The following is a 25,617-nucleotide window of genomic DNA, read 5'->3' on the forward strand; positions in this document are numbered from 1 at the left end:
TTTCTTTCCCTATCTTTCTAAAAAACTGTCTCGTCCGGTCCTTTACCATCTCCCACCACTGTGCACGTGTATCATAAAAGTCTTGGAGGGTCTGCCATTGGCTGAACTGTTCCCTATATTCTAAAATTACATTCTTGTCTTCCAACAGGGAACAGTTCAGCTTCCACAGCCCTCCCCCTACCGTCACACCCATGGGCAGTGAAAGGGTGCAAGACAGCATCAGGTGATCAGAGAAAAAAAGGGGGGTTAATGTAGCATCGGTTGGCGGGCAGTCCCTTGTAAACACGTAGTCGATTCGAGAGGCTTTGGTACCATCACCACTGAACCAGGTGAAGCCCTCCTCTCTTTGATGCAAAATTTTAAAACAGTCGACTAAATTAAAATCTCTGACTAAACCCTGCAATAAAACCGACGTTTTGTCCACTCTGAAATCCTCCCCTACCCTTTTCCTGTCTGTTTTAGATAAAACACAATTAAAATCCCCTGCTACCATTAGGGGAGCCCTACCTAGCATGTGGGGTTGCAAGTCTTCTAAAAGCTCATATCTTTCGTTCTTTTCCGTAAAACCATATACATTAAGAACATTAAAATCCCTGTCTAAAAAGGTCAGATTTACTAAAAGTGCCCGGCCTTGCCTCACCACAGTGCTGCCCTTCACCAGGATGTTAGGATTATTAATTAAAACCGCAACTCCGTCGTTTTTGTTAAAATTTGATCCGCTCCATATGGAGGCTCCTGCGGACCATAGCTCTTCCATTTTTGTGTACCTAGTTAAAAAGGGCAGAGAACACTCTTGTAATAAAAACAAATCTGACTTAAAAGATTTTAAAAGGGACAAAATACTCTGTGCTCTAATGGTGGACCTCACACTTCTGACATTGATAGTAGAGATGGTGAGGGCCATGAGCAGTAGGGTTAAAAAGGTATGAGGCATTTAAAACAGAAGACAACAAAAATATGATTAAAATCATGTTACATCTTGTAGCATTTGTCTTTCCTTTTCCCCAGATGAGCTGAGGTCAGGAGGGCAAATGCCTGTCGCTTCAGAGGCCACAGAGGGAACCTCTTGTGGCTCCTTTGGCGATGATGCTGTTAGCTTAATGTGCAAAAAGGAAACCTCATTTGGGGACTCTAGGGGCCACATGCGCTCCAGATCTACCGAGTCGGAACTATCGAGCTTATATGCTGCCCTAGATTTTTTCTCCTCCATTACAATCAGAGGAGACCCCGCAGGTCTTTTTTGCACCTGAGCATTAGGGAGTGAACACTGTGTCTCACTCCCGGTGGATTCTTCCACCCCATCCGAAACTGTTACCAGTGACTCTTCCTCACTTTCCTCTCCTTCCATTCCCACTTCCTGTTCCGTTGCCTCCGCCCCTGTGGCCGCCCCACTTCCTCCTTCCTGCCCAATCCCTGAGGCCGGCTGGGAATTTGAAATTCCCGCCAAAACCTCAGGGACCGCCTCCTCTCTCCTTTGTTCCTTTGTTTGTTGCCCATGTGGGGCGGCCATTTTTAGCTTGTTGGCAAAACTTTTAGGGCAGTCTCTGTAGAGATGGTTTGTTTCTCCACAAAGATTGCACCGTCTGCCATTGGTACAGTCATCAAAACTGTGACCAATTTCTCTACACTTCCCACAGATTAACTCTTGGCATGCTTCAGCTAGATGACCAAACCTTGCACACTTTCTGCAGAGTTTGGGCATTCCTTGATAATGTATGTAGCCTCTGTTCTCTCCGAGCACAATCATGGAAGGCAGATGTTTCAGGCCCTGGTAGCCCCCAGCGTCTTCCCATTGTTTAATGGGAATTCGCCAGGAGCATGTCCAAATGCCATCTTCATCTAACACTTTGACAGGCTGGCCTCGAACAGTGCAAAATCTACCCAACCAAACACAAATATCATCTCCAGTCACGGTTTCATTGAACATCCTGACAATCACAGTTTTAAGTGTGTTATCAGAAAGTTTCTCAACAGTGAACATGGAGAACTGGGCTTTAACTGATTCAAACCTTTGCCAAAAGTCACTAAGTAGGGAAGCGGTTTTAAAACTAACATCAAATCCTTTGTTCAAGGGCAGAGTCATCAAACAATTCAGGTCGTCACATTTAAAAGCTAAGGTCTTTTGGATCAGCTTCCTGGAAAAGTCCATACGGGACATTCCCAGGAGCTTCCCCTCACCCTGCCTGAATAAAAAACGCACGCTGTGGTGCCTCCGCACGCCGGCACGGGCAGCCGACATGATAGAGGCACCAACAGCCTAAAAACTTAAAACAACAATAAATACAACAATAAATAACAAAATAAATAATTAGAAGACCTTACCTTAAAACTTGTTGGAGCCCGAAGCAGCAGAGTTCAATATACCTCCCGAAGTTGTGTGACTCAAGATATGAAGGGATCTCGAGTCAGGAAACCTCCAAGAGGCGATCGCAGTCTCAACCGTCCGACAAGATACTTGATCTTAGCCAAAAGGCCGAGAAGCGATGCTGCTAAGACGCAGCAGGGAGGAAGCCGGACACGGCGATGCCCATCTCGGCTTTGGTAAGTTTTGGGAGACCTAAAAACGCTGGGGGATGGTGGTAGCCTCCCCTGTCTACAACGTCACCGGGCCTCGTCCCGATCGGCCTGACGGAAAGTACGGCATCGCTCGTAACTCCCAAACGGTTGGTCGCAGAGCCACGTGCCTTATGTCATCGGAATCCTTGGCTCGAGCCGAACGAGACGCAGGTCTCAGATTGGCTCGTCGCTCTGACGAAATTTTCGGGTATTTTGGATTTTGTCGAAAACCTTCTTTTGCAACCTAGCGCCAGGTATTTGGCCCAGTCCCACCCAAATCAGCACAGAAAGCTTCTCTGGAGTCTGACTGTCAATAATCATCCAAAAAAAGAGGAAATTTCCATTCACCTTGGCGAGGGGACCTCAAAACGTGCTAAGGTGGCGTGTCCGAGGTGGCTCGAATGGCTATAACTCCGGGAAGGAGTGAGATCCCTTCACCCAAATCGGCACACCTGTGCAGGGGCTCAGTCCGAGGCCAGGTGAAAAGGGGCGTGGCGACAGGCCAGTAGGTGGCGCCGTAAGCTGAAAAATAGGGAAAATGTAATGTAAAAAGACAATCAAACAAAGATGAAAACACCCGAAACACTGCGGGATCGTAGTACCCTCCCCTGTCTGCAACGTCACCGGGCCTTGTCCCGATCGGCCTGACGGTGGAACTGCAGCGACGGAAAGTACGGCATCGCTCGTAACTCCCAAACGGTTGGTCGCAGAGCCACGTGCCTTATGTCATCGGAATCCTTGGCTCGAGCCGAACGAGACGCAGGTCTCAGATTGGCTCGTCGCTCTGACGAAATTTTCGGGTATTTTGGATTTTGTCGAAAACCTTCTTTTGCAACCTAGCGCCAGGTATTTGGCCCAGTCCCACCCAAATCAGCACAGAAAGCTTCTCTGGAGTCTGACTGTCAATAATCATCCAAAAAAAGAGGAAATTTCCATTCACCTTGGCGAGGGGACCTCAAAACGTGCTAAGGTGGCGTGTCCGAGGTGGCTCGAAAAGGGGCGTGGCGACAGGCCAGTAGGTGGCGCCGTAAGCTGAAAAATAGGGAAAATGTAATGTAAAAAGACAATCAAACAAAGATGAAAACACCCGAAACACTGCGGGATCGTAGTACCCTCCCCTGTCTGCAACGTCACCGGGCCTTGTCCCGATCGGCCTGACGGTGGAACTGCAGCGACGGAAAGTACGGCATCGCTCGTAACTCCCAAACGGTTGGTCGCAGAGCCACGTGCCTTATGTCATCGGAATCCTTGGCTCGAGCCGAACGAGACGCAGGTCTCAGATTGGCTCGTCGCTCTGACGAAATTTTCGGGTATTTTGGATTTTGTCGAAAACCTTCTTTTGCAACCTAGCGCCAGGTATTTGGCCCAGTCCCACCCAAATCAGCACAGAAAGCTTCTCTGGAGTCTGACTGTCAATAATCATCCAAAAAAAGAGGAAATTTCCATTCACCTTGGCGAGGGGACCTCAAAACGTGCTAAGGTGGCGTGTCCGAGGTGGCTCGAATGGCTATAACTCCGGGAAGGAGTGAGATCCCTTCACCCAAATCGGCACACCTGTGCAGGGGCTCAGTCCGAGGCCAGGTGAAAAGGGGCGTGGCGACAGGCCAGTAGGTGGCGCCGTAAGCTGAAAAATAGGGAAAATGTAATGTAAAAAGACAATCAAACAAAGATGAAAACACCCGAAACACTGCGGGATCGTAGTACCCTCCCCTGTCTGCAACGTCACCGGGCCTTGTCCCGATCGGCCTGACGGTGGAACTGCAGCGACGGAAAGTACGGCATCGCTCGTAACTCCCAAACGGTTGGTCGCAGAGCCACGTGCCTTATGTCATCGGAATCCTTGGCTCGAGCCGAACGAGACGCAGGTCTCAGATTGGCTCGTCGCTCTGACGAAATTTTCGGGTATTTTGGATTTTGTCGAAAACCTTCTTTTGCAACCTAGCGCCAGGTATTTGGCCCAGTCCCACCCAAATCAGCACAGAAAGCTTCTCTGGAGTCTGACTGTCAATAATCATCCAAAAAAAGAGGAAATTTCCATTCACCTTGGCGAGGGGACCTCAAAACGTGCTAAGGTGGCGTGTCCGAGGTGGCTCGAATGGCTATAACTCCGGGAAGGAGTGAGATCCCTTCACCCAAATCGGCACACCTGTGCAGGGGCTCAGTCCGAGGCCAGGTGAAAAGGGGCGTGGCGACAGGCCAGTAGGTGGCGCCGTAAGCTGAAAAATAGGGAAAATGTAATGTAAAAAGACAATCAAACAAAGATGAAAACACCCGAAACACTGCGGGATCGTAGTACCCTCCCCTGTCTGCAACGTCACCGGGCCTTGTCCCGATCGGCCTGACGGTGGAACTGCAGCGACGGAAAGTACGGCATCGCTCGTAACTCCCAAACGGTTGGTCGCAGAGCCACGTGCCTTATGTCATCGGAATCCTTGGCTCGAGCCGAACGAGACGCAGGTCTCAGATTGGCTCGTCGCTCTGACGAAATTTTCGGGTATTTTGGATTTTGTCGAAAACCTTCTTTTGCAACCTAGCGCCAGGTATTTGGCCCAGTCCCACCCAAATCAGCACAGAAAGCTTCTCTGGAGTCTGACTGTCAATAATCATCCAAAAAAAGAGGAAATTTCCATTCACCTTGGCGAGGGGACCTCAAAACGTGCTAAGGTGGCGTGTCCGAGGTGGCTCGAAAAGGGGCGTGGCGACAGGCCAGTAGGTGGCGCCGTAAGCTGAAAAATAGGGAAAATGTAATGTAAAAAGACAATCAAACAAAGATGAAAACACCCGAAACACTGCGGGATCGTAGTACCCTCCCCTGTCTGCAACGTCACCGGGCCTTGTCCCGATCGGCCTGACGGTGGAACTGCAGCGACGGAAAGTACGGCATCGCTCGTAACTCCCAAACGGTTGGTCGCAGAGCCACGTGCCTTATGTCATCGGAATCCTTGGCTCGAGCCGAACGAGACGCAGGTCTCAGATTGGCTCGTCGCTCTGACGAAATTTTCGGGTATTTTGGATTTTGTCGAAAACCTTCTTTTGCAACCTAGCGCCAGGTATTTGGCCCAGTCCCACCCAAATCAGCACAGAAAGCTTCTCTGGAGTCTGACTGTCAATAATCATCCAAAAAAAGAGGAAATTTCCATTCACCTTGGCGAGGGGACCTCAAAACGTGCTAAGGTGGCGTGTCCGAGGTGGCTCGAATGGCTATAACTCCGGGAAGGAGTGAGATCCCTTCACCCAAATCGGCACACCTGTGCAGGGGCTCAGTCCGAGGCCAGGTGAAAAGGGGCGTGGCGACAGGCCAGTAGGTGGCGCCGTAAGCTGAAAAATAGGGAAAATGTAATGTAAAAAGACAATCAAACAAAGATGAAAACACCCGAAACACTGCGGGATCGTAGTACCCTCCCCTGTCTGCAACGTCACCGGGCCTTGTCCCGATCGGCCTGACGGTGGAACTGCAGCGACGGAAAGTACGGCATCGCTCGTAACTCCCAAACGGTTGGTCGCAGAGCCACGTGCCTTATGTCATCGGAATCCTTGGCTCGAGCCGAACGAGACGCAGGTCTCAGATTGGCTCGTCGCTCTGACGAAATTTTCGGGTATTTTGGATTTTGTCGAAAACCTTCTTTTGCAACCTAGCGCCAGGTATTTGGCCCAGTCCCACCCAAATCAGCACAGAAAGCTTCTCTGGAGTCTGACTGTCAATAATCATCCAAAAAAAGAGGAAATTTCCATTCACCTTGGCGAGGGGACCTCAAAACGTGCTAAGGTGGCGTGTCCGAGGTGGCTCGAAAAGGGGCGTGGCGACAGGCCAGTAGGTGGCGCCGTAAGCTGAAAAATAGGGAAAATGTAATGTAAAAAGACAATCAAACAAAGATGAAAACACCCGAAACACTGCGGGATCGTAGTACCCTCCCCTGTCTGCAACGTCACCGGGCCTTGTCCCGATCGGCCTGACGGTGGAACTGCAGCGACGGAAAGTACGGCATCGCTCGTAACTCCCAAACGGTTGGTCGCAGAGCCACGTGCCTTATGTCATCGGAATCCTTGGCTCGAGCCGAACGAGACGCAGGTCTCAGATTGGCTCGTCGCTCTGACGAAATTTTCGGGTATTTTGGATTTTGTCGAAAACCTTCTTTTGCAACCTAGCGCCAGGTATTTGGCCCAGTCCCACCCAAATCAGCACAGAAAGCTTCTCTGGAGTCTGACTGTCAATAATCATCCAAAAAAAGAGGAAATTTCCATTCACCTTGGCGAGGGGACCTCAAAACGTGCTAAGGTGGCGTGTCCGAGGTGGCTCGAAAAGGGGCGTGGCGACAGGCCAGTAGGTGGCGCCGTAAGCTGAAAAATAGGGAAAATGTAATGTAAAAAGACAATCAAACAAAGATGAAAACACCCGAAACACTGCGGGATCGTAGTACCCTCCCCTGTCTGCAACGTCACCGGGCCTTGTCCCGATCGGCCTGACGGTGGAACTGCAGCGACGGAAAGTACGGCATCGCTCGTAACTCCCAAACGGTTGGTCGCAGAGCCACGTGCCTTATGTCATCGGAATCCTTGGCTCGAGCCGAACGAGACGCAGGTCTCAGATTGGCTCGTCGCTCTGACGAAATTTTCGGGTATTTTGGATTTTGTCGAAAACCTTCTTTTGCAACCTAGCGCCAGGTATTTGGCCCAGTCCCACCCAAATCAGCACAGAAAGCTTCTCTGGAGTCTGACTGTCAATAATCATCCAAAAAAAGAGGAAATTTCCATTCACCTTGGCGAGGGGACCTCAAAACGTGCTAAGGTGGCGTGTCCGAGGTGGCTCGAATGGCTATAACTCCGGGAAGGAGTGAGATCCCTTCACCCAAATCGGCACACCTGTGCAGGGGCTCAGTCCGAGGCCAGGTGAAAAAGGGCGCGGCGACAGGCCACTAGGTGGCGCTGTAAGCGACAACAAAATTAATACGAATCGAAAAAAAGGACAAACAAACAACATGGAGACAGATACAGCTAGGCTGCAGTCAGTCCAATCTACTTTCAAAGTAAGGTCTGCGCTATGTTCGAACTAAACTACCCACCAGGGTCTGATTTTTCAAGAGCGTAAGTGACTTTGTTTCACAGGCGCACAACACGTATCTCGCATGTGACAGAACTCCCCATTCTGAAATGGAAATAAATAAAAAACTGTAAAAACCTCTTCTGCTTTGTTTCACCAACAATTTCAGGGGAGAGCGCGAACGCAGTCCCCCACTACCATAAATTATGCAGTCGAGATTCCCGCATTTGGGGAATTCGCAGGGGTCAGCATGGCCGGAGTGCAATGGACAAGCCTCGCCCTGGGTGAACCGCCTTCTTGATCATGGTGTCTCCCCTGCCAGGTAAGTATGAAGGCCCAGGCGGTCAGCCAGAGGTCTGATTTGCATCTCTACCATCCTCACCAACGGTTAGCCCTCCGCCCCCGCTCCAGGAAAGGAAGGACGGGTGCCTTCCGTTACTGGCCTGGAAACTGCCAAGCTCATGGGCCGGTGCTTCCCAACGCCAGTTTTAGATGACTCTCTTTAAACAAACACACCTGATTCGATGCACCACCTCGTCTGTGAAAGACTTCAAGACCTCAGGTGGGTGCATCGTTAGTGGAAGAGTCCAAGACCCCAGGAGGACACATCAGGAAAAAAGTTTGCAATAAACCACAGCATCTGCAATGGCAGCTCTCATTCCTTGTTCTGCTATTCGACACAATAAATGGCAATCCCCAAAAAGGGAAAGCACACCGTTCCTGGAGACACTGCAATACCAGGCCGATGCATGGAGTGGACGGAGCAAGCCCCGGCTCCAGCTCCGTGATCTAAAAATCCATTTAATATGTAGTCCCCGGATGGGGGACGTATCAGATATTAAACTGATAAGAACAGATACTACACTTGATCTTAGCCAAAAGGCCGAGAAGCGATGCTGCTAAGACGCAGCAGGGAGGAAGCCGGACACGGCGATGCCCATCTCGGCTTTGGTAAGTTTTGGGAGACCTAAAAACGCTGGGGGATGGTGGTAGCCTCCCCTGTCTACAACGTCACCGGGCCTCGTCCCGATCGGCCTGACGGAAAGTACGGCATCGCTCGTAACTCCCAAACGGTTGGTCGCAGAGCCACGTGCCTTATGTCATCGGAATCCTTGGCTCGAGCCGAACGAGACGCAGGTCTCAGATTGGCTCGTCGCTCTGACGAAATTTTCGGGTATTTTGGATTTTGTCGAAAACCTTCTTTTGCAACCTAGCGCCAGGTATTTGGCCCAGTCCCACCCAAATCAGCACAGAAAGCTTCTCTGGAGTCTGACTGTCAATAATCATCCAAAAAAAGAGGAAATTTCCATTCACCTTGGCGAGGGGACCTCAAAACGTGCTAAGGTGGCGTGTCCGAGGTGGCTCGAATGGCTATAACTCCGGGAAGGAGTGAGATCCCTTCACCCAAATCGGCACACCTGTGCAGGGGCTCAGTCCGAGGCCAGGTGAAAAGGGGCGTGGCGACAGGCCAGTAGGTGGCGCCGTAAGCTGAAAAATAGGGAAAATGTAATGTAAAAAGACAATCAAACAAAGATGAAAACACCCGAAACACTGCGGGATCGTAGTACCCTCCCCTGTCTGCAACGTCACCGGGCCTTGTCCCGATCGGCCTGACGGTGGAACTGCAGCGACGGAAAGTACGGCATCGCTCGTAACTCCCAAACGGTTGGTCGCAGAGCCACGTGCCTTATGTCATCGGAATCCTTGGCTCGAGCCGAACGAGACGCAGGTCTCAGATTGGCTCGTCGCTCTGACGAAATTTTCGGGTATTTTGGATTTTGTCGAAAACCTTCTTTTGCAACCTAGCGCCAGGTATTTGGCCCAGTCCCACCCAAATCAGCACAGAAAGCTTCTCTGGAGTCTGACTGTCAATAATCATCCAAAAAAAGAGGAAATTTCCATTCACCTTGGCGAGGGGACCTCAAAACGTGCTAAGGTGGCGTGTCCGAGGTGGCTCGAATGGCTATAACTCCGGGAAGGAGTGAGATCCCTTCACCCAAATCGGCACACCTGTGCAGGGGCTCAGTCCGAGGCCAGGTGAAAAAGGGCGCGGCGACAGGCCACTAGGTGGCGCTGTAAGCGACAACAAAATTAATACGAATCGAAAAAAAGGACAAACAAACAACATGGAGACAGATACAGCTAGGCTGCAGTCAGTCCAATCTACTTTCAAAGTAAGGTCTGCGCTATGTTCGAACTAAACTACCCACCAGGGTCTGATTTTTCAAGAGCGTAAGTGACTTTGTTTCACAGGCGCACAACACGTATCTCGCATGTGACAGAACTCCCCATTCTGAAACGGAAATAAATAAAAAACTGTAAAAACCTCTTCTGCTTTGTTTCACCAACAATTTCAGGGGAGAGCGCGAACGCAGTCCCCCACTACCATAACTTATGCAGTCGAGATTCCCGCATTTGGGGAATTCGCAGGGGTCAGCATGGCCGGAGTGCAATGGACAAGCCTCGCCCTGGGTGAACCGCCTTCTTGATCATGGTGTCTCCCCTGCCAGGTAAGTATGAAGGCCCAGGCGGTCAGCCAGAGGTCTGATTTGCATCTCTACCATCCTCACCAACGGTTAGCCCTCCGCCCCCGCTCCAGGAAAGGAAGGACGGGTGCCTTCCGTTACTGGCCTGGAAACTGCCAAGCTCATGGGCCGGTGCTTCCCAACGCCAGTTTTAGATGACTCTCTTTAAACAAACACACCTGATTCGATGCACCACCTCGTCTGTGAAAGACTTCAAGACCTCAGGTGGGTGCATCGTTAGTGGAAGAGTCCAAGACCCCAGGAGGACACATCAGGAAAAAAGTTTGCAATAAACCACAGCATCTGCAATGGCAGCTCTCATTCCTTGTTCTGCTATTCGACACAATAAACGGCAATCCCCAAAAAGGGAAAGCACACCGTTCCTGGAGACACTGCAATACCAGGCCGATGCATGGAGTGGACGGAGCAAGCCCCGGCTCCAGCTCCGTGATCTAAAAATCCATTTAATATGTAGTCCCCGGATGGGGGACGTATCAGATATTAAACTGATAAGAACAGATTTTTTTTTTTTTTTTTTTTTTGAAAAATTTTATTGTCACAATACATTTTGGTTACATGCACACATTTGTTTTGTTAAAACACATTATACAATGGTTGTTGTTTTTGTTGTTGTTGTTTAATGCACAGGATAATTTTTAAATTAATTAATACACAAATAAAAACATTTTGTATTGAGTGTGTTTTTTGTTGTTGTTGTGTGTCTGTAGTGCTAGAGAAAATAAAAAAATTAAAAACAGTGTTATTAAAATCAAAAGACAGGTTTAAAAACGTTCTCTTCTGTTGTACAAAAACGGGTATGTCCTTTAAAGAAAAAAGATTAAACCATCAGCTCAGTTCCTCAAAACCAGTCCCAGAGGCCTGACCCTTCTGGGCCCAGAGGAGATCCTCTTAAACCGAGGCACCGCTGTCCCACTTCAGGTGTTTGGGGGCATCTACGGGCAGTCAGGGCTCGTGGCTATGGGGACCTTTCCCGTGTAGCTCTGACCCTCCACATCCGAATGGCGACATGCGGTGTACTCCTGCAGCCTTGATTTGGCTAGCTGGATGGTGGCGTGCAGGGACCCCTGCATGCGCTTCCCTACCAGTAGGTTTCTGGAGGTCCATATGGCGTCTTGGATGCAGAGGATGGTAATCCATAGCTTAGGGGGTGTTTTTGCTGGCATATGTTTTTGGCTCACCCCTCCTCTCCCCATTGGGTAGTCTGGGACCCCCCCTACTGGTAGGTACGGGAATTGCTGGGGGCCAGCTGTCGCCCACAGGTCCCTCACAGCGCTGCACTCCCATAAGGCGTGCCTCACGGTCTCGGGGGCGCCACATCCGGACCGCGGGCAGATGGGGTTCTTTGACATGCCTCGGGAGTGCATCACGGCCCTGACCGGGAGGATCTCATGGGCAACCATCCAAGCCAGGTCTCGGTGTCGGTTGTGAAGAGCTGAGTGGGACACATTCCGCCAAACGTTTTGGGCTTCACCTAGAGTGAGCCCGCGTACTGGACACACTTGTTCCCGTTCCTGCACAAGAGAGAGTATAGAGCGATGATTGGTTAAAACAGTCACACTTTCTTTTTCCAAATTAAATTTCTTTAAAAAGTTCTTTATGTGTGTGTATGCTGGGGGTTGGTCAAAGGCAACTGGCATTGTCAAGTCTGTCTGTACAATATTTTGGGTTCTTAAGTAGGACCCCATCCAAAACCGGGTCATGGCTCCTGTTTTGTCTTGTTTGGATGGGGTTCGGGCATATTTTATATGTAGTGCAGTATAAAAAGCTCCTAAAAACAAGTAGGGGTCTGGCACTCCTTTTCCTCCATTTTGGGGTGCTTTCTTCATGGTTGCTCTTTTGAGTCGCTCCCACTTAGACCCCCATAAAAAATAAAACATTGCACGTTCCAGAGATACAAGGAAGAGTCTGGGGGGAAAGAAAACAGAACACAGCAATAAAAACAGGGGTAAAATCACAGCTTTTATGATTAAAACCTTTCCTTCAAATGTCAAACGTCTCAGTCCCCAGAAACCTAGTTTTTTCCGCACTTTAACCATCACGTCATGCCAATTTCCACTCCCTCCCCCGTCTCTGTCAAACTTAATACCCAGTAATTTTAACTCTGTCCTTTTAAAAGTAGTGTCCAGTCCAGCGAGCTCACTAGGTTTCCAGGGACCGTAAAACTGTGCTTGTGTTTTATCTCGGTTCAGTCTGGCTCCCGATGCTTTCCCAAACCAGTCTGTCAGGTCCATAGTCCTCTGTGTTGATAAAACGTCAGTACATAAAAGGTTGACATCATCCATATATAAAACAGTCTTTGCAGTCAGTCCTCCAGTCCCGGGTATAGTCAGTCCACTGATCCATGTATCCCTTCTCAATACCTGCGCTAGGGGTTCGATGCAAGCCACATACAGGAGAGGAGATAACGGACAGCCCTGACGGACGCCGCTGCATATATTTATCGCTTTTGAGAGATTCCCGTTAACTAGGATTTTGCTGGTTATGTCTTTATACAGCAATCCCACCCAAGCTAAGAACCTCCTGGGAAACCCCATTTTTTCCAAAACTTGAAACAAGTAGTGGTGCGAGACTCGGTCGAATGCTTTTTCAAAGTCTAAATTTAAAACTATCAGCCGAATATTTCTGTCTCTCGCATAACAGATGGCGTCTCTTATCAGTACGAGGCTGTCTGTGATCTTTCTCCCAGGGACGGCGCAGGCTTGATCCGGGTGGATCAGATCTGCTAAAACTGTTGACATTCGTGTTGTTAAAAGTTTACTAAAAAGTTTACAATCAAAGTTTAAAAGGGTTATAGGACGCCAGTTTTTTAAATCTGTCTTGTCATCTTTTTTGTGTAGTAGGGTCATTATTCCTATCCTAAAACTGTCAGGGAGCTGGTCGATCTTGTCAAAGTCATTAAAAACAGCCAGTAAGTCTTGTCTTAAAATGTCCCAAAAGGTCAAATAAAATTCAAGAGGGAGTCCATCAACTCCAGGAGTTTTCCCTTTTTTGAATTTTTGAATACTTTTGTCTATCTCAGAAATGTTAAAATCCTTTGTCAGACTGGTATTTCCATTTATTGTTTTCTCTATGCTTGTTAAAATTTCGCTCAAAATGCTGTTGTCACTTGCCTTTTCTTCATAGAGTTCTTCATAAAAGCTTTATATTACTGATAAAATATCCTTTGTGTCTGTCATTGTTTCTCCTTCTTTATTTCTTAATTTAAATATTGCTCTACCTCCATCAATAACTTTCTTAAAAAAGTATCTGCTGCATTTCTCGCCTTCCTCTATTTCCCTTTCTTTGCTCCTGAAGAGAACACCTCTACTTTTAACCTCCGCTAATTCTGACATGTCTTTCTTAACTTCCTTAATTTCTTCGTTAAAATCAAAACCCTGGCTAAGAAGATAAAAGTAACGTTGTAGCCTCTTTTGCAGTCCCACCATTCGTCTTTTTTCTTTTAATTTTTTCTTTTTCCCTGCCCATCTAAAAAAAGTCTTGGTCTTTGCCTTTACCATCTCCCACCACTGTGCTCGTGAATCATAAAAGTCTTGTAAAGTCTGCCATTGGCTGTACTGCTCCCTGTAGTATGTTGTGATCTCTGGGTCTTCCAGCAGGGAGCAGTTCAGTTTCCATATCCCTCCACCTGTCGTCACACCTGTGGGAAAAGAAAGGGTGCAAGAAAGCATAGCGTGGTCTGAAAAGAAAACGGGCATTAGTTTAGCATCCACTGGTGTAAGGTCTCGCGTAAAGATATAGTCTATACGGGAGGCTTTAGTGCCATCACCACTAAACCAGGTGAATCCTTTTTCCCCAGGATGCATGGTCCTAAAACAGTCAGTCAATTTAAAATCCTTTATAATGTTCTGTAGTAAAATTGACGTTTTATCCATTTTAAAATCCTCTCTCTCCCCTTTTCTATCATTTTTACTTAAAATGCAATTAAAATCCCCTGCTAAAATAAATGGGATCTTTCCTAAAAGGTGGGACTGCACGTCTTCTAAAAGGTCGTTCCTTTCATTTTTATCTGTAAAAGCATACATATTTAAAATATTAAAATCATGTCCTAAGAAGGACAGATTTATTAAAAGAGCTCTCCCATCTCTCACCACTGTGCTACCCTTCACCAAGAGCTGAGGATTCTTTATTAAAATGATAAGAACAGATACTACACTTGATCTTAGCCAAAAGGCCGAGAAGCGATGCTGCTAAGACGCAGCAGGGAGGAAGCCGGACACGGCGATGCCCATCTCGGCTTTGGTAAGTTTTGGGAGACCTAAAAACGCTGGGGGATGGTGGTAGCCTCCCCTGTCTACAACGTCACCGGGCCTCGTCCCGATCGGCCTGACGGAAAGTACGGCATCGCTCGTAACTCCCAAACGGTTGGTCGCAGAGCCACGTGCCTTATGTCATCGGAATCCTTGGCTCGAGCCGAACGAGACGCAGGTCTCAGATTGGCTCGTCGCTCTGACAGAAATTTTCGGGTATTTTGGATTTTGTCGAAAACCTTCTTTTGCAACCTAGCGCCAGGTATTTGGCCCAGTCCCACCCAAATCAGCACAGAAAGCTTCTCTGGAGTCTGACTGTCAATAATCATCCAAAAAAAGAGGAAATTTCCATTCACCTTGGCGAGGGGACCTCAAAACGTGCTAAGGTGGCGTGTCCGAGGTGGCTCGAATGGCTATAACTCCGGGAAGGAGTGAGATCCCTTCACCCAAATCGGCACACCTGTGCAGGGGCTCAGTCCGAGGCCAGGTGAAAAGGGGCGCGGCGACAGGCCAGTAGGTGGCGCCGTAAGCTGAAAAATAGTGAAAATGTAATGTAAAAAGTAGTGCTGTCAATCGATTAAAAAAAATTAACTAATTAATCGCACAATTTTTTCAAATTAATCGCGATTAATCGCGATTAATCGCAATTAAAAGACTGAAACTTTTTGGATATGTAAATGTAAAATGTAAATAATTAATGTAAACTCAAGACAAAGAAACTATTTAAATTCAAAATATGATTGTTTATTGGAATTTTTGTTTAACTTGTAACACAGATTTTCTCATGTAAACAACATACCTGCAATAAACCATCAATATCCTGCAAATTAACTGTTGGCTTGAAAGCCATATTTATTACAGAAATAAAAACACAGGCATGTAAGTACCATTTGAATTTCAAAACAATCAATGCCAATAAAAAACAAAAATGATTTCCATGTTGAATTCTAAGTGGACTGCAAAAAAATTCCAAAGTATAGTCATTGCCAGTGCTTTAAGTGGGCCAGTACGCACCGGTACTCAGTACCGCCACTTCCAAATATAGCTCTTGAGCGTACCGCCACCCAGGGGCGTAGCAGCCATTTTAAAAGTGGGGGGGACAGCTGTATGGTGATTTGACCCAAAGCTGATGTTCATAATAAATTCTAAATAGAATACCAATTGGCATTTTACTTTTTCAAATTTGGGAACATGACATGATAGCTTACAGGAACCTATTTTTGTTAAATCATACTCAAAATTTAAAAATACTGCAGGACTTTGAGACCAATGGGAGACCATCTATAATTTTTTTTTTATTTTTTATGAAATAAAGATATTTTATGATATTTACAATATTTCAGTTGCACTACATTTGAACAATAACTTTTTTTTTTTTTACAGTTGGACAAAAACAGGTGTTAAATGAGTATACAGATTACATCTACAGTAATTTTATACAAACATACATTTTATGAAAAATATGAGACAGATGATCTGTGAAAAAATCAAGCTCCTCTGGCTCCTCCCAGTGGTCCTATTGCCATTTGCAGAAATACATCACTCCCGGTAAAAAACAACCAATCAGAGCTGCGGTCCGTAACTTTGTTTGTGTTCAAAATGTAGAAAAATTTATATAATAAGCAAGTACACCATGAATCCATTTTCCAAACCGTGTTTTTGGAAAACCACTAGGGTGCACCTATAATAAGTGTTTATATTCGGACTATTTTAGATTGCTTCGGGGGTATCGCGGCGGAGTAACCCAGTACCTTTGTGATTCTTCATAGACATAAACAGAGAGAAGTAGTTCCGGCTACGATGTTCTTCCGCAAGACGCAAGCAGTTCTGTTTATTAACCGCTAGAGCGTCAAAAGTTCCCTACCACAGCTTAAGATAGTCAATCTGCTTTTTTTTATACAAATCTCACCTGTACACATTCTGGAGAGGTTGAGCAACTGCCCCCTCTCTCTGCCAGTGACGTCACAGCCTGCCTTTCCTACAGACTAGTTAGGACATAAAGTAACAGTTATGAATTAAAAGAATAAAATTTGATAAAGTATTTTAAGATATTCGTTGCAAAACAAATATGATTTATTGTGAAATGATAATTTTACTCCCCGAGCAGCACGTAGACAAACAAAAGACAGCAGAAACCAATAACATTGTTACGTCTTATTTAGCAGACGCTTTTATCCAAAGTGACAATTAGGAGAGCATTTGACACACTGAATCCGGCGCGACGTGACGAGGTCCATACGGGTTCAATAGGTTAAATCATAACATGAAAACTTTATCGCGCGATTCGTGTCATCGCGACATACTGTAACATACTTACAGTGTGTGTTTGAAAAAAGGATGTAATCGTCCTTTGCTTTTTTCTGGGGTGCATTTTATCCCAGACGGCCTAATAGCAAAGTGAACGAACGAACGAAAATTCAGAAGAGCAACAAGAGATTTGAAGCTCATAGCAGACGCGCCCAGGAGATGATTCGCTCTGTGATTGGCTGAATGTTACTTCACTCAAATCTAAGTAAAAAATCAGAGAACACTACAGGAAATATTCACGCTGGATTCTAAAAAAAAAAAAAAAAAAAAAAAAAAATTTAGCAGGGGTCAGAATCACCTGTTTCTAAAAGTGCGGGGGACGTGTCCCCCCCGTCCCCCCCGGTTGCTACGCCCCTGCCGCCACCTCTCCGTGCGCCCAGAACGTGCTTGTAGCGTACCGGTACGCTCATTTGGACATCTGTTTTAATAGAGGTTTTAATCTTTTACCTGCACTGCCGCTTTTCAGAGCGCCCTTCACAATGCAAGCTTCCTAATTCATCCCACCCAGAGCAGAAACTACATTACCCATTCACCCTTAAGTTACACAAGTGAATAGCGCATGTGTCGCTTTTCCCACTGTTAAGTGTCAACAACTCAAAGTGGCCGGAGAAGGTGTGTGAAACTCGTTGTGAGTTATACTAAAGCAAAATCTTGAGTATTTATTGTCTGATAAACATTAAAAACTGTCTGCGGAGGTTGAGTCGTCCTGCAGCCCCCGCTGGCTGCTCATTGGCTGCAGCATCTTTTTTCTAAGTTCTAAAAAAAATACCGTAGACGGCAAGGCACAAATTTAGATATTAATTTATCTAATTAATCTATAGCCTATGCACAAAGACAATATGATCTTTTTGTCCCCTTTTTGTTTTAAAGCTTGATGAAGAGAGAGAGCGCAAGTTGCTGCAGCTGCGAGGAGGACAGTGATGCACGCGCACAGGAGTGATTGACAGTTCGCGGCACTGTGTACAAAAAATACTCCGCTACACAATTATTTCGTTATTTTCGTCTAAGCTTATTAACGTTAGCGTTACAGAAAGGTCTGATTTACGCACTGTTACAGTCATTGTTTTTTTTTTTTTTTAAACAATGACATTTGAGTTCATGATTTTAATGTTGCTGTTTCTTGTGGCAGACTAAATGAAGAGTAATGTTTCTTGTGGCAGACTGAAGAGTAATCCGGCAGAGTTTTATACTGAAACTTTCCGTCTAAAAGTCCTTCCTTGGTCTTATCCATATTTCTTTGCACGTTGAACATACATAGGCCACAACTGGAAATAAAAAAACTGCAACCGCGTTAATTGCGTTATTTTTTTTTAACGCGTTAAATATTTCAAATTAATCGAATGCGTTAACGCGCTAATTTTGACAGCACTAGTAAAAAGACAATCAAACAAAGATGAAAACACCCGAAACACTGCGGGATCGTAGTACCCTCCCCTGTCTGCAACGTCACCGGGCCTTGTCCCGATCGGCCTGACGGTGGAACTGCAGCGACGGAAAGTACGGCATCGCTCGTAACTCCCAAACGGTTAAAAAAAATTAAAATAAAAAAATTAAAAACAGTGTTATTAAAATCAAAAGACAGGTTTAAAAACGTTCTCTTCTGTTGTACAAAAACGGGTATGTCCTTTAAAGAAAAAAGATTAAACCATCAGCTCAGTTCCTCAAAACCAGTCCCAGAGGCCTGACCCTTCTGGGCCCAGAGGAGATCCTCTTAAACCGAGGCACCGCTGTCCCACTTCAGGTGTTTGGGGGCATCTACGGGCAGTCAGGGCTCGTGGCTATGGGGACCTTTCCCGTGTAGCTCTGACCCTCCACATCCGAATGGCGACATGCGGTGTACTCCTGCAGCCTTGATTTGGCTAGCTGGATGGTGGCGTGCAGGGACCCCTGCATGCGCTTCCCTACCAGTAGGTTTCTGGAGGTCCATATGGCGTCTTGGATGCAGAGGATGGTAATCCATAGCTTAGGGGGTGTTTTTGCTGGCATATGTTTTTGGCTCACCCCTCCTCTCCCCATTGGGTAGTCTGGGACCCCCCCTACTGGTAGGTACGGGAATTGCTGGGGGCCAGCTGTCGCCCACAGGTCCCTCACAGCGCTGCACTCCCATAAGGCGTGCCTCACGGTCTCGGGGGCGCCACATCCGGACCGCGGGCAGATGGGGTTCTTTGACATGCCTCGGGAGTGCATCACGGCCCTGACCGGGAGGATCTCATGGGCAACCATCCAAGCCAGGTCTCGGTGTCGGTTGTGAAGAGCTGAGTGGGACACATTCCGCCAAACGTTTTGGGCTTCACCTAGAGTGAGCCCGCGTACTGGACACACTTGTTCCCGTTCCTGCACAAGAGAGAGTATAGAGCGATGATTGGTTAAAACAGTCACACTTTCTTTTTCCAAATTAAATTTCTTTAAAAAGTTCTTTATGTGTGTGTATGCTGGGGGTTGGTCAAAGGCAACTGGCATTGTCAAGTCTGTCTGTACAATATTTTGGGTTCTTAAGTAGGACCCCATCCAAAACCGGGTCATGGCTCCTGTTTTGTCTTGTTTGGATGGGGTTCGGGCATATTTTATATGTAGTGCAGTATAAAAAGCTCCTAAAAACAAGTAGGGGTCTGGCACTCCTTTTCCTCCATTTTGGGGTGCTTTCTTCATGGTTGCTCTTTTGAGTCGCTCCCACTTAGACCCCCATAAAAAATAAAACATTGCACGTTCCAGAGATACAAGGAAGAGTCTGGGGGGAAAGAAAACAGAACACAGCAATAAAAACAGGGGTAAAATCACAGCTTTTATGATTAAAACCTTTCCTTCAAATGTCAAACGTCTCAGTCCCCAGAAACCTAGTTTTTTCCGCACTTTAACCATCACGTCATGCCAATTTCCACTCCCTCCCCCGTCTCTGTCAAACTTAATACCCAGTAATTTTAACTCTGTCCTTTTAAAAGTAGTGTCCAGTCCAGCGAGCTCACTAGGTTTCCAGGGACCGTAAAACTGTGCTTGTGTTTTATCTCGGTTCAGTCTGGCTCCCGATGCTTTCCCAAACCAGTCTGTCAGGTCCATAGTCCTCTGTGTTGATAAAACGTCAGTACATAAAAGGTTGACATCATCCATATATAAAACAGTCTTTGCAGTCAGTCCTCCAGTCCCGGGTATAGTCAGTCCACTGATCCATGTATCCCTTCTCAATACCTGCGCTAGGGGTTCGATGCAAGCCACATACAGGAGAGGAGATAACGGACAGCCCTGACGGACGCCGCTGCATATATTTATCGCTTTTGAGAGATTCCCGTTAACTAGGATTTTGCTGGTTATGTCTTTATACAGCAATCCCACCCAAGCTAAGAACCTCCTGGGAAACCCCATTTTTTCCAAAACTTGAAACAAGTAGTGGTGCGAGACTCGGTCGAATGCTTTTTCAAAGTCTAAATTTAAAACTATCAGCCGAATATTTCTGTCTCTCGCATAACAGATGGCGTCTCTTATCAGTACGAGGCTGTCTGTGATCTTTCTCCCAGGGACGGCGCAGGCTTGATCCGGGTGGATCAGATCTGCTAAAACTGTTGACATTCGTGTTGTTAAAAGTTTACTAAAAAGTTTACAATCAAAGTTTAAAAGGGTTATAGGACGCCAGTTTTTTAAATCTGTCTTGTCATCTTTTTTGTGTAGTAGGGTCATTATTCCTATCCTAAAACTGTCAGGGAGCTGGTCGATCTTGTCAAAGTCATTAAAAACAGCCAGTAAGTCTTGTCTTAAAATGTCCCAAAAGGTCAAATAAAATTCAAGAGGGAGTCCATCAACTCCAGGAGTTTTCCCTTTTTTGAATTTTTGAATACTTTTGTCTATCTCAGAAATGTTAAAATCCTTTGTCAGACTGGTATTTCCATTTATTGTTTTCTCTATGCTTGTTAAAATTTCGCTCAAAATGCTGTTGTCACTTGCCTTTTCTTCATAGAGTTCTTCATAAAAGCTTTATATTACTGATAAAATATCCTTTGTGTCTGTCATTGTTTCTCCTTCTTTATTTCTTAATTTAAATATTGCTCTACCTCCATCAATAACTTTCTTAAAAAAGTATCTGCTGCATTTCTCGCCTTCCTCTATTTCCCTTTCTTTGCTCCTGAAGAGAACACCTCTACTTTTAACCTCCGCTAATTCTGACATGTCTTTCTTAACTTCCTTAATTTCTTCGTTAAAATCAAAACCCTGGCTAAGAAGATAAAAGTAACGTTGTAGCCTCTTTTGCAGTCCCACCATTCGTCTTTTTTCTTTTAATTTTTTCTTTTTCCCTGCCCATCTAAAAAAAGTCTTGGTCTTTGCCTTTACCATCTCCCACCACTGTGCTCGTGAATCATAAAAGTCTTGTAAAGTCTGCCATTGGCTGTACTGCTCCCTGTAGTATGTTGTGATCTCTGGGTCTTCCAGCAGGGAGCAGTTCAGTTTCCATATCCCTCCACCTGTCGTCACACCTGTGGGAAAAGAAAGGGTGCAAGAAAGCATAGCGTGGTCTGAAAAGAAAACGGGCATTAGTTTAGCATCCACTGGTGTAAGGTCTCGCGTAAAGATATAGTCTATACGGGAGGCTTTAGTGCCATCACCACTAAACCAGGTGAATCCTTTTTCCCCAGGATGCATGGTCCTAAAACAGTCAGTCAATTTAAAATCCTTTATAATGTTCTGTAGTAAAATTGACGTTTTATCCATTTTAAAATCCTCTCTCTCCCCTTTTCTATCATTTTTACTTAAAATGCAATTAAAATCCCCTGCTAAAATAAATGGGATCTTTCCTAAAAGGTGGGACTGCACGTCTTCTAAAAGGTCGTTCCTTTCATTTTTATCTGTAAAAGCATACATATTTAAAATATTAAAATCATGTCCTAAGAAGGACAGATTTATTAAAAGAGCTCTCCCATCTCTCACCACTGTGCTACCCTTCACCAAGAGCTGAGGATTCTTTATTAAAATGATAAGAACAGATACTACACTTGATCTTAGCCAAAAGGCCGAGAAGCGATGCTGCTAAGACGCAGCAGGGAGGAAGCCGGACACGGCGATGCCCATCTCGGCTTTGGTAAGTTTTGGGAGACCTAAAAACGCTGGGGGATGGTGGTAGCCTCCCCTGTCTACAACGTCACCGGGCCTCGTCCCGATCGGCCTGACGGAAAGTACGGCATCGCTCGTAACTCCCAAACGGTTGGTCGCAGAGCCACGTGCCTTATGTCATCGGAATCCTTGGCTCGAGCCGAACGAGACGCAGGTCTCAGATTGGCTCGTCGCTCTGACAGAAATTTTCGGGTATTTTGGATTTTGTCGAAAACCTTCTTTTGCAACCTAGCGCCAGGTATTTGGCCCAGTCCCACCCAAATCAGCACAGAAAGCTTCTCTGGAGTCTGACTGTCAATAATCATCCAAAAAAAGAGGAAATTTCCATTCACCTTGGCGAGGGGACCTCAAAACGTGCTAAGGTGGCGTGTCCGAGGTGGCTCGAATGGCTATAACTCCGGGAAGGAGTGAGATCCCTTCACCCAAATCGGCACACCTGTGCAGGGGCTCAGTCCGAGGCCAGGTGAAAAGGGGCGCGGCGACAGGCCAGTAGGTGGCGCCGTAAGCTGAAAAATAGTGAAAATGTAATGTAAAAAGTAGTGCTGTCAATCGATTAAAAAAAATTAACTAATTAATCGCACAATTTTTTCAAATTAATCGCGATTAATCGCGATTAATCGCAATTAAAAGACTGAAACTTTTTGGATATGTAAATGTAAAATGTAAATAATTAATGTAAACTCAAGACAAAGAAACTATTTAAATTCAAAATATGATTGTTTATTGGAATTTTTGTTTAACTTGTAACACAGATTTTCTCATGTAAACAACATACCTGCAATAAACCATCAATATCCTGCAAATTAACTGTTGGCTTGAAAGCCATATTTATTACAGAAATAAAAACACAGGCATGTAAGTACCATTTGAATTTCAAAACAATCAATGCCAATAAAAAACAAAAATGATTTCCATGTTGAATTCTAAGTGGACTGCAAAAAAATTCCAAAGTATAGTCATTGCCAGTGCTTTAAGTGGGCCAGTACGCACCGGTACTCAGTACCGCCACTTCCAAATATAGCTCTTGAGCGTACCGCCACCCAGGGGCGTAGCAGCCATTTTAAAAGTGGGGGGGACAGCTGTATGGTGATTTGACCCAAAGCTGATGTTCATAATAAATTCTAAATAGAATACCAATTGGCATTTTACTTTTTCAAATTTGGGAACATGACATGATAGCTTACAGGAACCTATTTTTGTTAAATCATACTCAAAATTTAAAAATACTGCAGGACTTTGAGACCAATGGGAGACCATCTATAATTTTTTTTTTATTTTTTATGAAATAAAGATATTTTATGATATTTACAATATTTCAGTTGCACTACATTTGAACAATAACTTTTTTTTTTTTTACAGTTGGACAAAAACAGGTGTTAAATGAGTATACAGATTACATCTACAGTAATTTTATACAAACATACATTTTATGAAAAATATGAGACAGATGATCTGTGAAAAAATCAAGCTCCTCTGGCTCCTCCCAGTGGTCCTATTGCCATTTGCAGAAATACATCACTCCCGGTAAAAAACAACCAATCAGAGCTGCGGTCCGTAACTTTGTTTGTGTTCAAAATGTAGAAAAATTTATATAATAAGCAAGTACACCATGAATCCATTTTCCAAACCGTGTTTTTGGAAAACCACTAGGGTGCACCTATAATAAGTGTTTATATTCGGACTATTTTAGATTGCTTCGGGGGTATCGCGGCGGAGTAACCCAGTACCTTTGTGATTCTTCATAGACATAAACAGAGAGAAGTAGTTCCGGCTACGATGTTCTTCCGCAAGACGCAAGCAGTTCTGTTTATTAACCGCTAGAGCGTCAAAAGTTCCCTACCACAGCTTAAGATAGTCAATCTGCTTTTTTTTATACAAATCTCACCTGTACACATTCTGGAGAGGTTGAGCAACTGCCCCCTCTCTCTGCCAGTGACGTCACAGCCTGCCTTTCCTACAGACTAGTTAGGACATAAAGTAACAGTTATGAATTAAAAGAATAAAATTTGATAAAGTATTTTAAGATATTCGTTGCAAAACAAATATGATTTATTGTGAAATGATAATTTTACTCCCCGAGCAGCACGTAGACAAACAAAAGACAGCAGAAACCAATAACATTGTTACGTCTTATTTAGCAGACGCTTTTATCCAAAGTGACAATTAGGAGAGCATTTGACACACTGAATCCGGCGCGACGTGACGAGGTCCATACGGGTTCAATAGGTTAAATCATAACATGAAAACTTTATCGCGCGATTCGTGTCATCGCGACATACTGTAACATACTTACAGTGTGTGTTTGAAAAAAGGATGTAATCGTCCTTTGCTTTTTTCTGGGGTGCATTTTATCCCAGACGGCCTAATAGCAAAGTGAACGAACGAACGAAAATTCAGAAGAGCAACAAGAGATTTGAAGCTCATAGCAGACGCGCCCAGGAGATGATTCGCTCTGTGATTGGCTGAATGTTACTTCACTCAAATCTAAGTAAAAAATCAGAGAACACTACAGGAAATATTCACGCTGGATTCTAAAAAAAAAAAAAAAAAAAAAAAAAAATTTAGCAGGGGTCAGAATCACCTGTTTCTAAAAGTGCGGGGGACGTGTCCCCCCCGTCCCCCCCGGTTGCTACGCCCCTGCCGCCACCTCTCCGTGCGCCCAGAACGTGCTTGTAGCGTACCGGTACGCTCATTTGGACATCTGTTTTAATAGAGGTTTTAATCTTTTACCTGCACTGCCGCTTTTCAGAGCGCCCTTCACAATGCAAGCTTCCTAATTCATCCCACCCAGAGCAGAAACTACATTACCCATTCACCCTTAAGTTACACAAGTGAATAGCGCATGTGTCGCTTTTCCCACTGTTAAGTGTCAACAACTCAAAGTGGCCGGAGAAGGTGTGTGAAACTCGTTGTGAGTTATACTAAAGCAAAATCTTGAGTATTTATTGTCTGATAAACATTAAAAACTGTCTGCGGAGGTTGAGTCGTCCTGCAGCCCCCGCTGGCTGCTCATTGGCTGCAGCATCTTTTTTCTAAGTTCTAAAAAAAATACCGTAGACGGCAAGGCACAAATTTAGATATTAATTTATCTAATTAATCTATAGCCTATGCACAAAGACAATATGATCTTTTTGTCCCCTTTTTGTTTTAAAGCTTGATGAAGAGAGAGAGCGCAAGTTGCTGCAGCTGCGAGGAGGACAGTGATGCACGCGCACAGGAGTGATTGACAGTTCGCGGCACTGTGTACAAAAAATACTCCGCTACACAATTATTTCGTTATTTTCGTCTAAGCTTATTAACGTTAGCGTTACAGAAAGGTCTGATTTACGCACTGTTACAGTCATTGTTTTTTTTTTTTTTTAAACAATGACATTTGAGTTCATGATTTTAATGTTGCTGTTTCTTGTGGCAGACTAAATGAAGAGTAATGTTTCTTGTGGCAGACTGAAGAGTAATCCGGCAGAGTTTTATACTGAAACTTTCCGTCTAAAAGTCCTTCCTTGGTCTTATCCATATTTCTTTGCACGTTGAACATACATAGGCCACAACTGGAAATAAAAAAACTGCAACCGCGTTAATTGCGTTATTTTTTTTTAACGCGTTAAATATTTCAAATTAATCGAATGCGTTAACGCGCTAATTTTGACAGCACTAGTAAAAAGACAATCAAACAAAGATGAAAACACCCGAAACACTGCGGGATCGTAGTACCCTCCCCTGTCTGCAACGTCACCGGGCCTTGTCCCGATCGGCCTGACGGTGGAACTGCAGCGACGGAAAGTACGGCATCGCTCGTAACTCCCAAACGGTTGGTCGCAGAGCCACGTGC

At 45.4% G+C, this 25,617-nt stretch overlaps 1 protein-coding gene, 4 non-coding genes and 2 pseudogenes across 7 annotated transcripts in view; all 7 read right to left on the reverse strand.

Annotated features, from left to right (window-relative positions):
- Positions 1-2,551, reverse strand: part of LOC128011137 (uncharacterized) — a 50,491-nt gene extending 47,940 nt beyond the window's left edge. Inside the window, exons 1-2 of one of the 3 annotated variants that reach the window (XM_052593262.1) lie at positions 2,323-2,551; positions 636-767 (exon numbers count right to left, since the gene is read on the reverse strand). In XM_052593262.1, the coding sequence (XP_052449222.1) occupies positions 636-757 (122 nt within the window). In that variant the 5' untranslated portion in view covers positions 758-767; positions 2,323-2,551. The remainder of the gene's footprint in view (positions 1-635; positions 768-2,322) is intronic. The other 2 variants (XM_052593263.1, XM_052593261.1) reach the window with 2 other exon arrangements.
- Positions 2,552-7,760: 5,209 nt separating this feature from the next.
- LOC128012394 (U1 spliceosomal RNA) lies at positions 7,761-7,924 on the reverse strand. Its single transcript, XR_008182917.1, has one exon. It is a non-coding gene; the product is annotated as a U1 spliceosomal RNA (small nuclear RNA).
- Positions 7,925-8,298: 374 nt separating this feature from the next.
- LOC128012609 (U2 spliceosomal RNA) lies at positions 8,299-8,489 on the reverse strand. The gene has a single exon (XR_008183132.1). It is a non-coding gene; the product is annotated as a U2 spliceosomal RNA (small nuclear RNA).
- A 1,459-nt stretch (positions 8,490-9,948) lies between these two features.
- LOC128012417 (U1 spliceosomal RNA) lies at positions 9,949-10,112 on the reverse strand. The gene has a single exon (XR_008182940.1). It is a non-coding gene; the product is annotated as a U1 spliceosomal RNA (small nuclear RNA).
- Positions 10,113-10,486: 374 nt separating this feature from the next.
- Positions 10,487-10,671, reverse strand: LOC128012667 (U2 spliceosomal RNA). Its single transcript, XR_008183168.1, has one exon. It is a non-coding gene; the product is annotated as a U2 spliceosomal RNA (small nuclear RNA).
- A 3,412-nt stretch (positions 10,672-14,083) lies between these two features.
- On the reverse strand, positions 14,084-14,323 carry LOC128012689 (uncharacterized; annotated as a pseudogene).
- Positions 14,324-21,460: 7,137 nt separating this feature from the next.
- On the reverse strand, positions 21,461-21,700 carry LOC128012690 (uncharacterized; annotated as a pseudogene).
- Positions 21,701-25,617: the final 3,917 nt, after the last annotated feature.

The sequence above is a fragment of the Carassius gibelio genome, chromosome B23 (assembly GCF_023724105.1).
Source record: "Carassius gibelio isolate Cgi1373 ecotype wild population from Czech Republic chromosome B23, carGib1.2-hapl.c, whole genome shotgun sequence".
NCBI lineage: Eukaryota > Metazoa > Chordata > Actinopteri > Cypriniformes > Cyprinidae > Carassius > Carassius gibelio.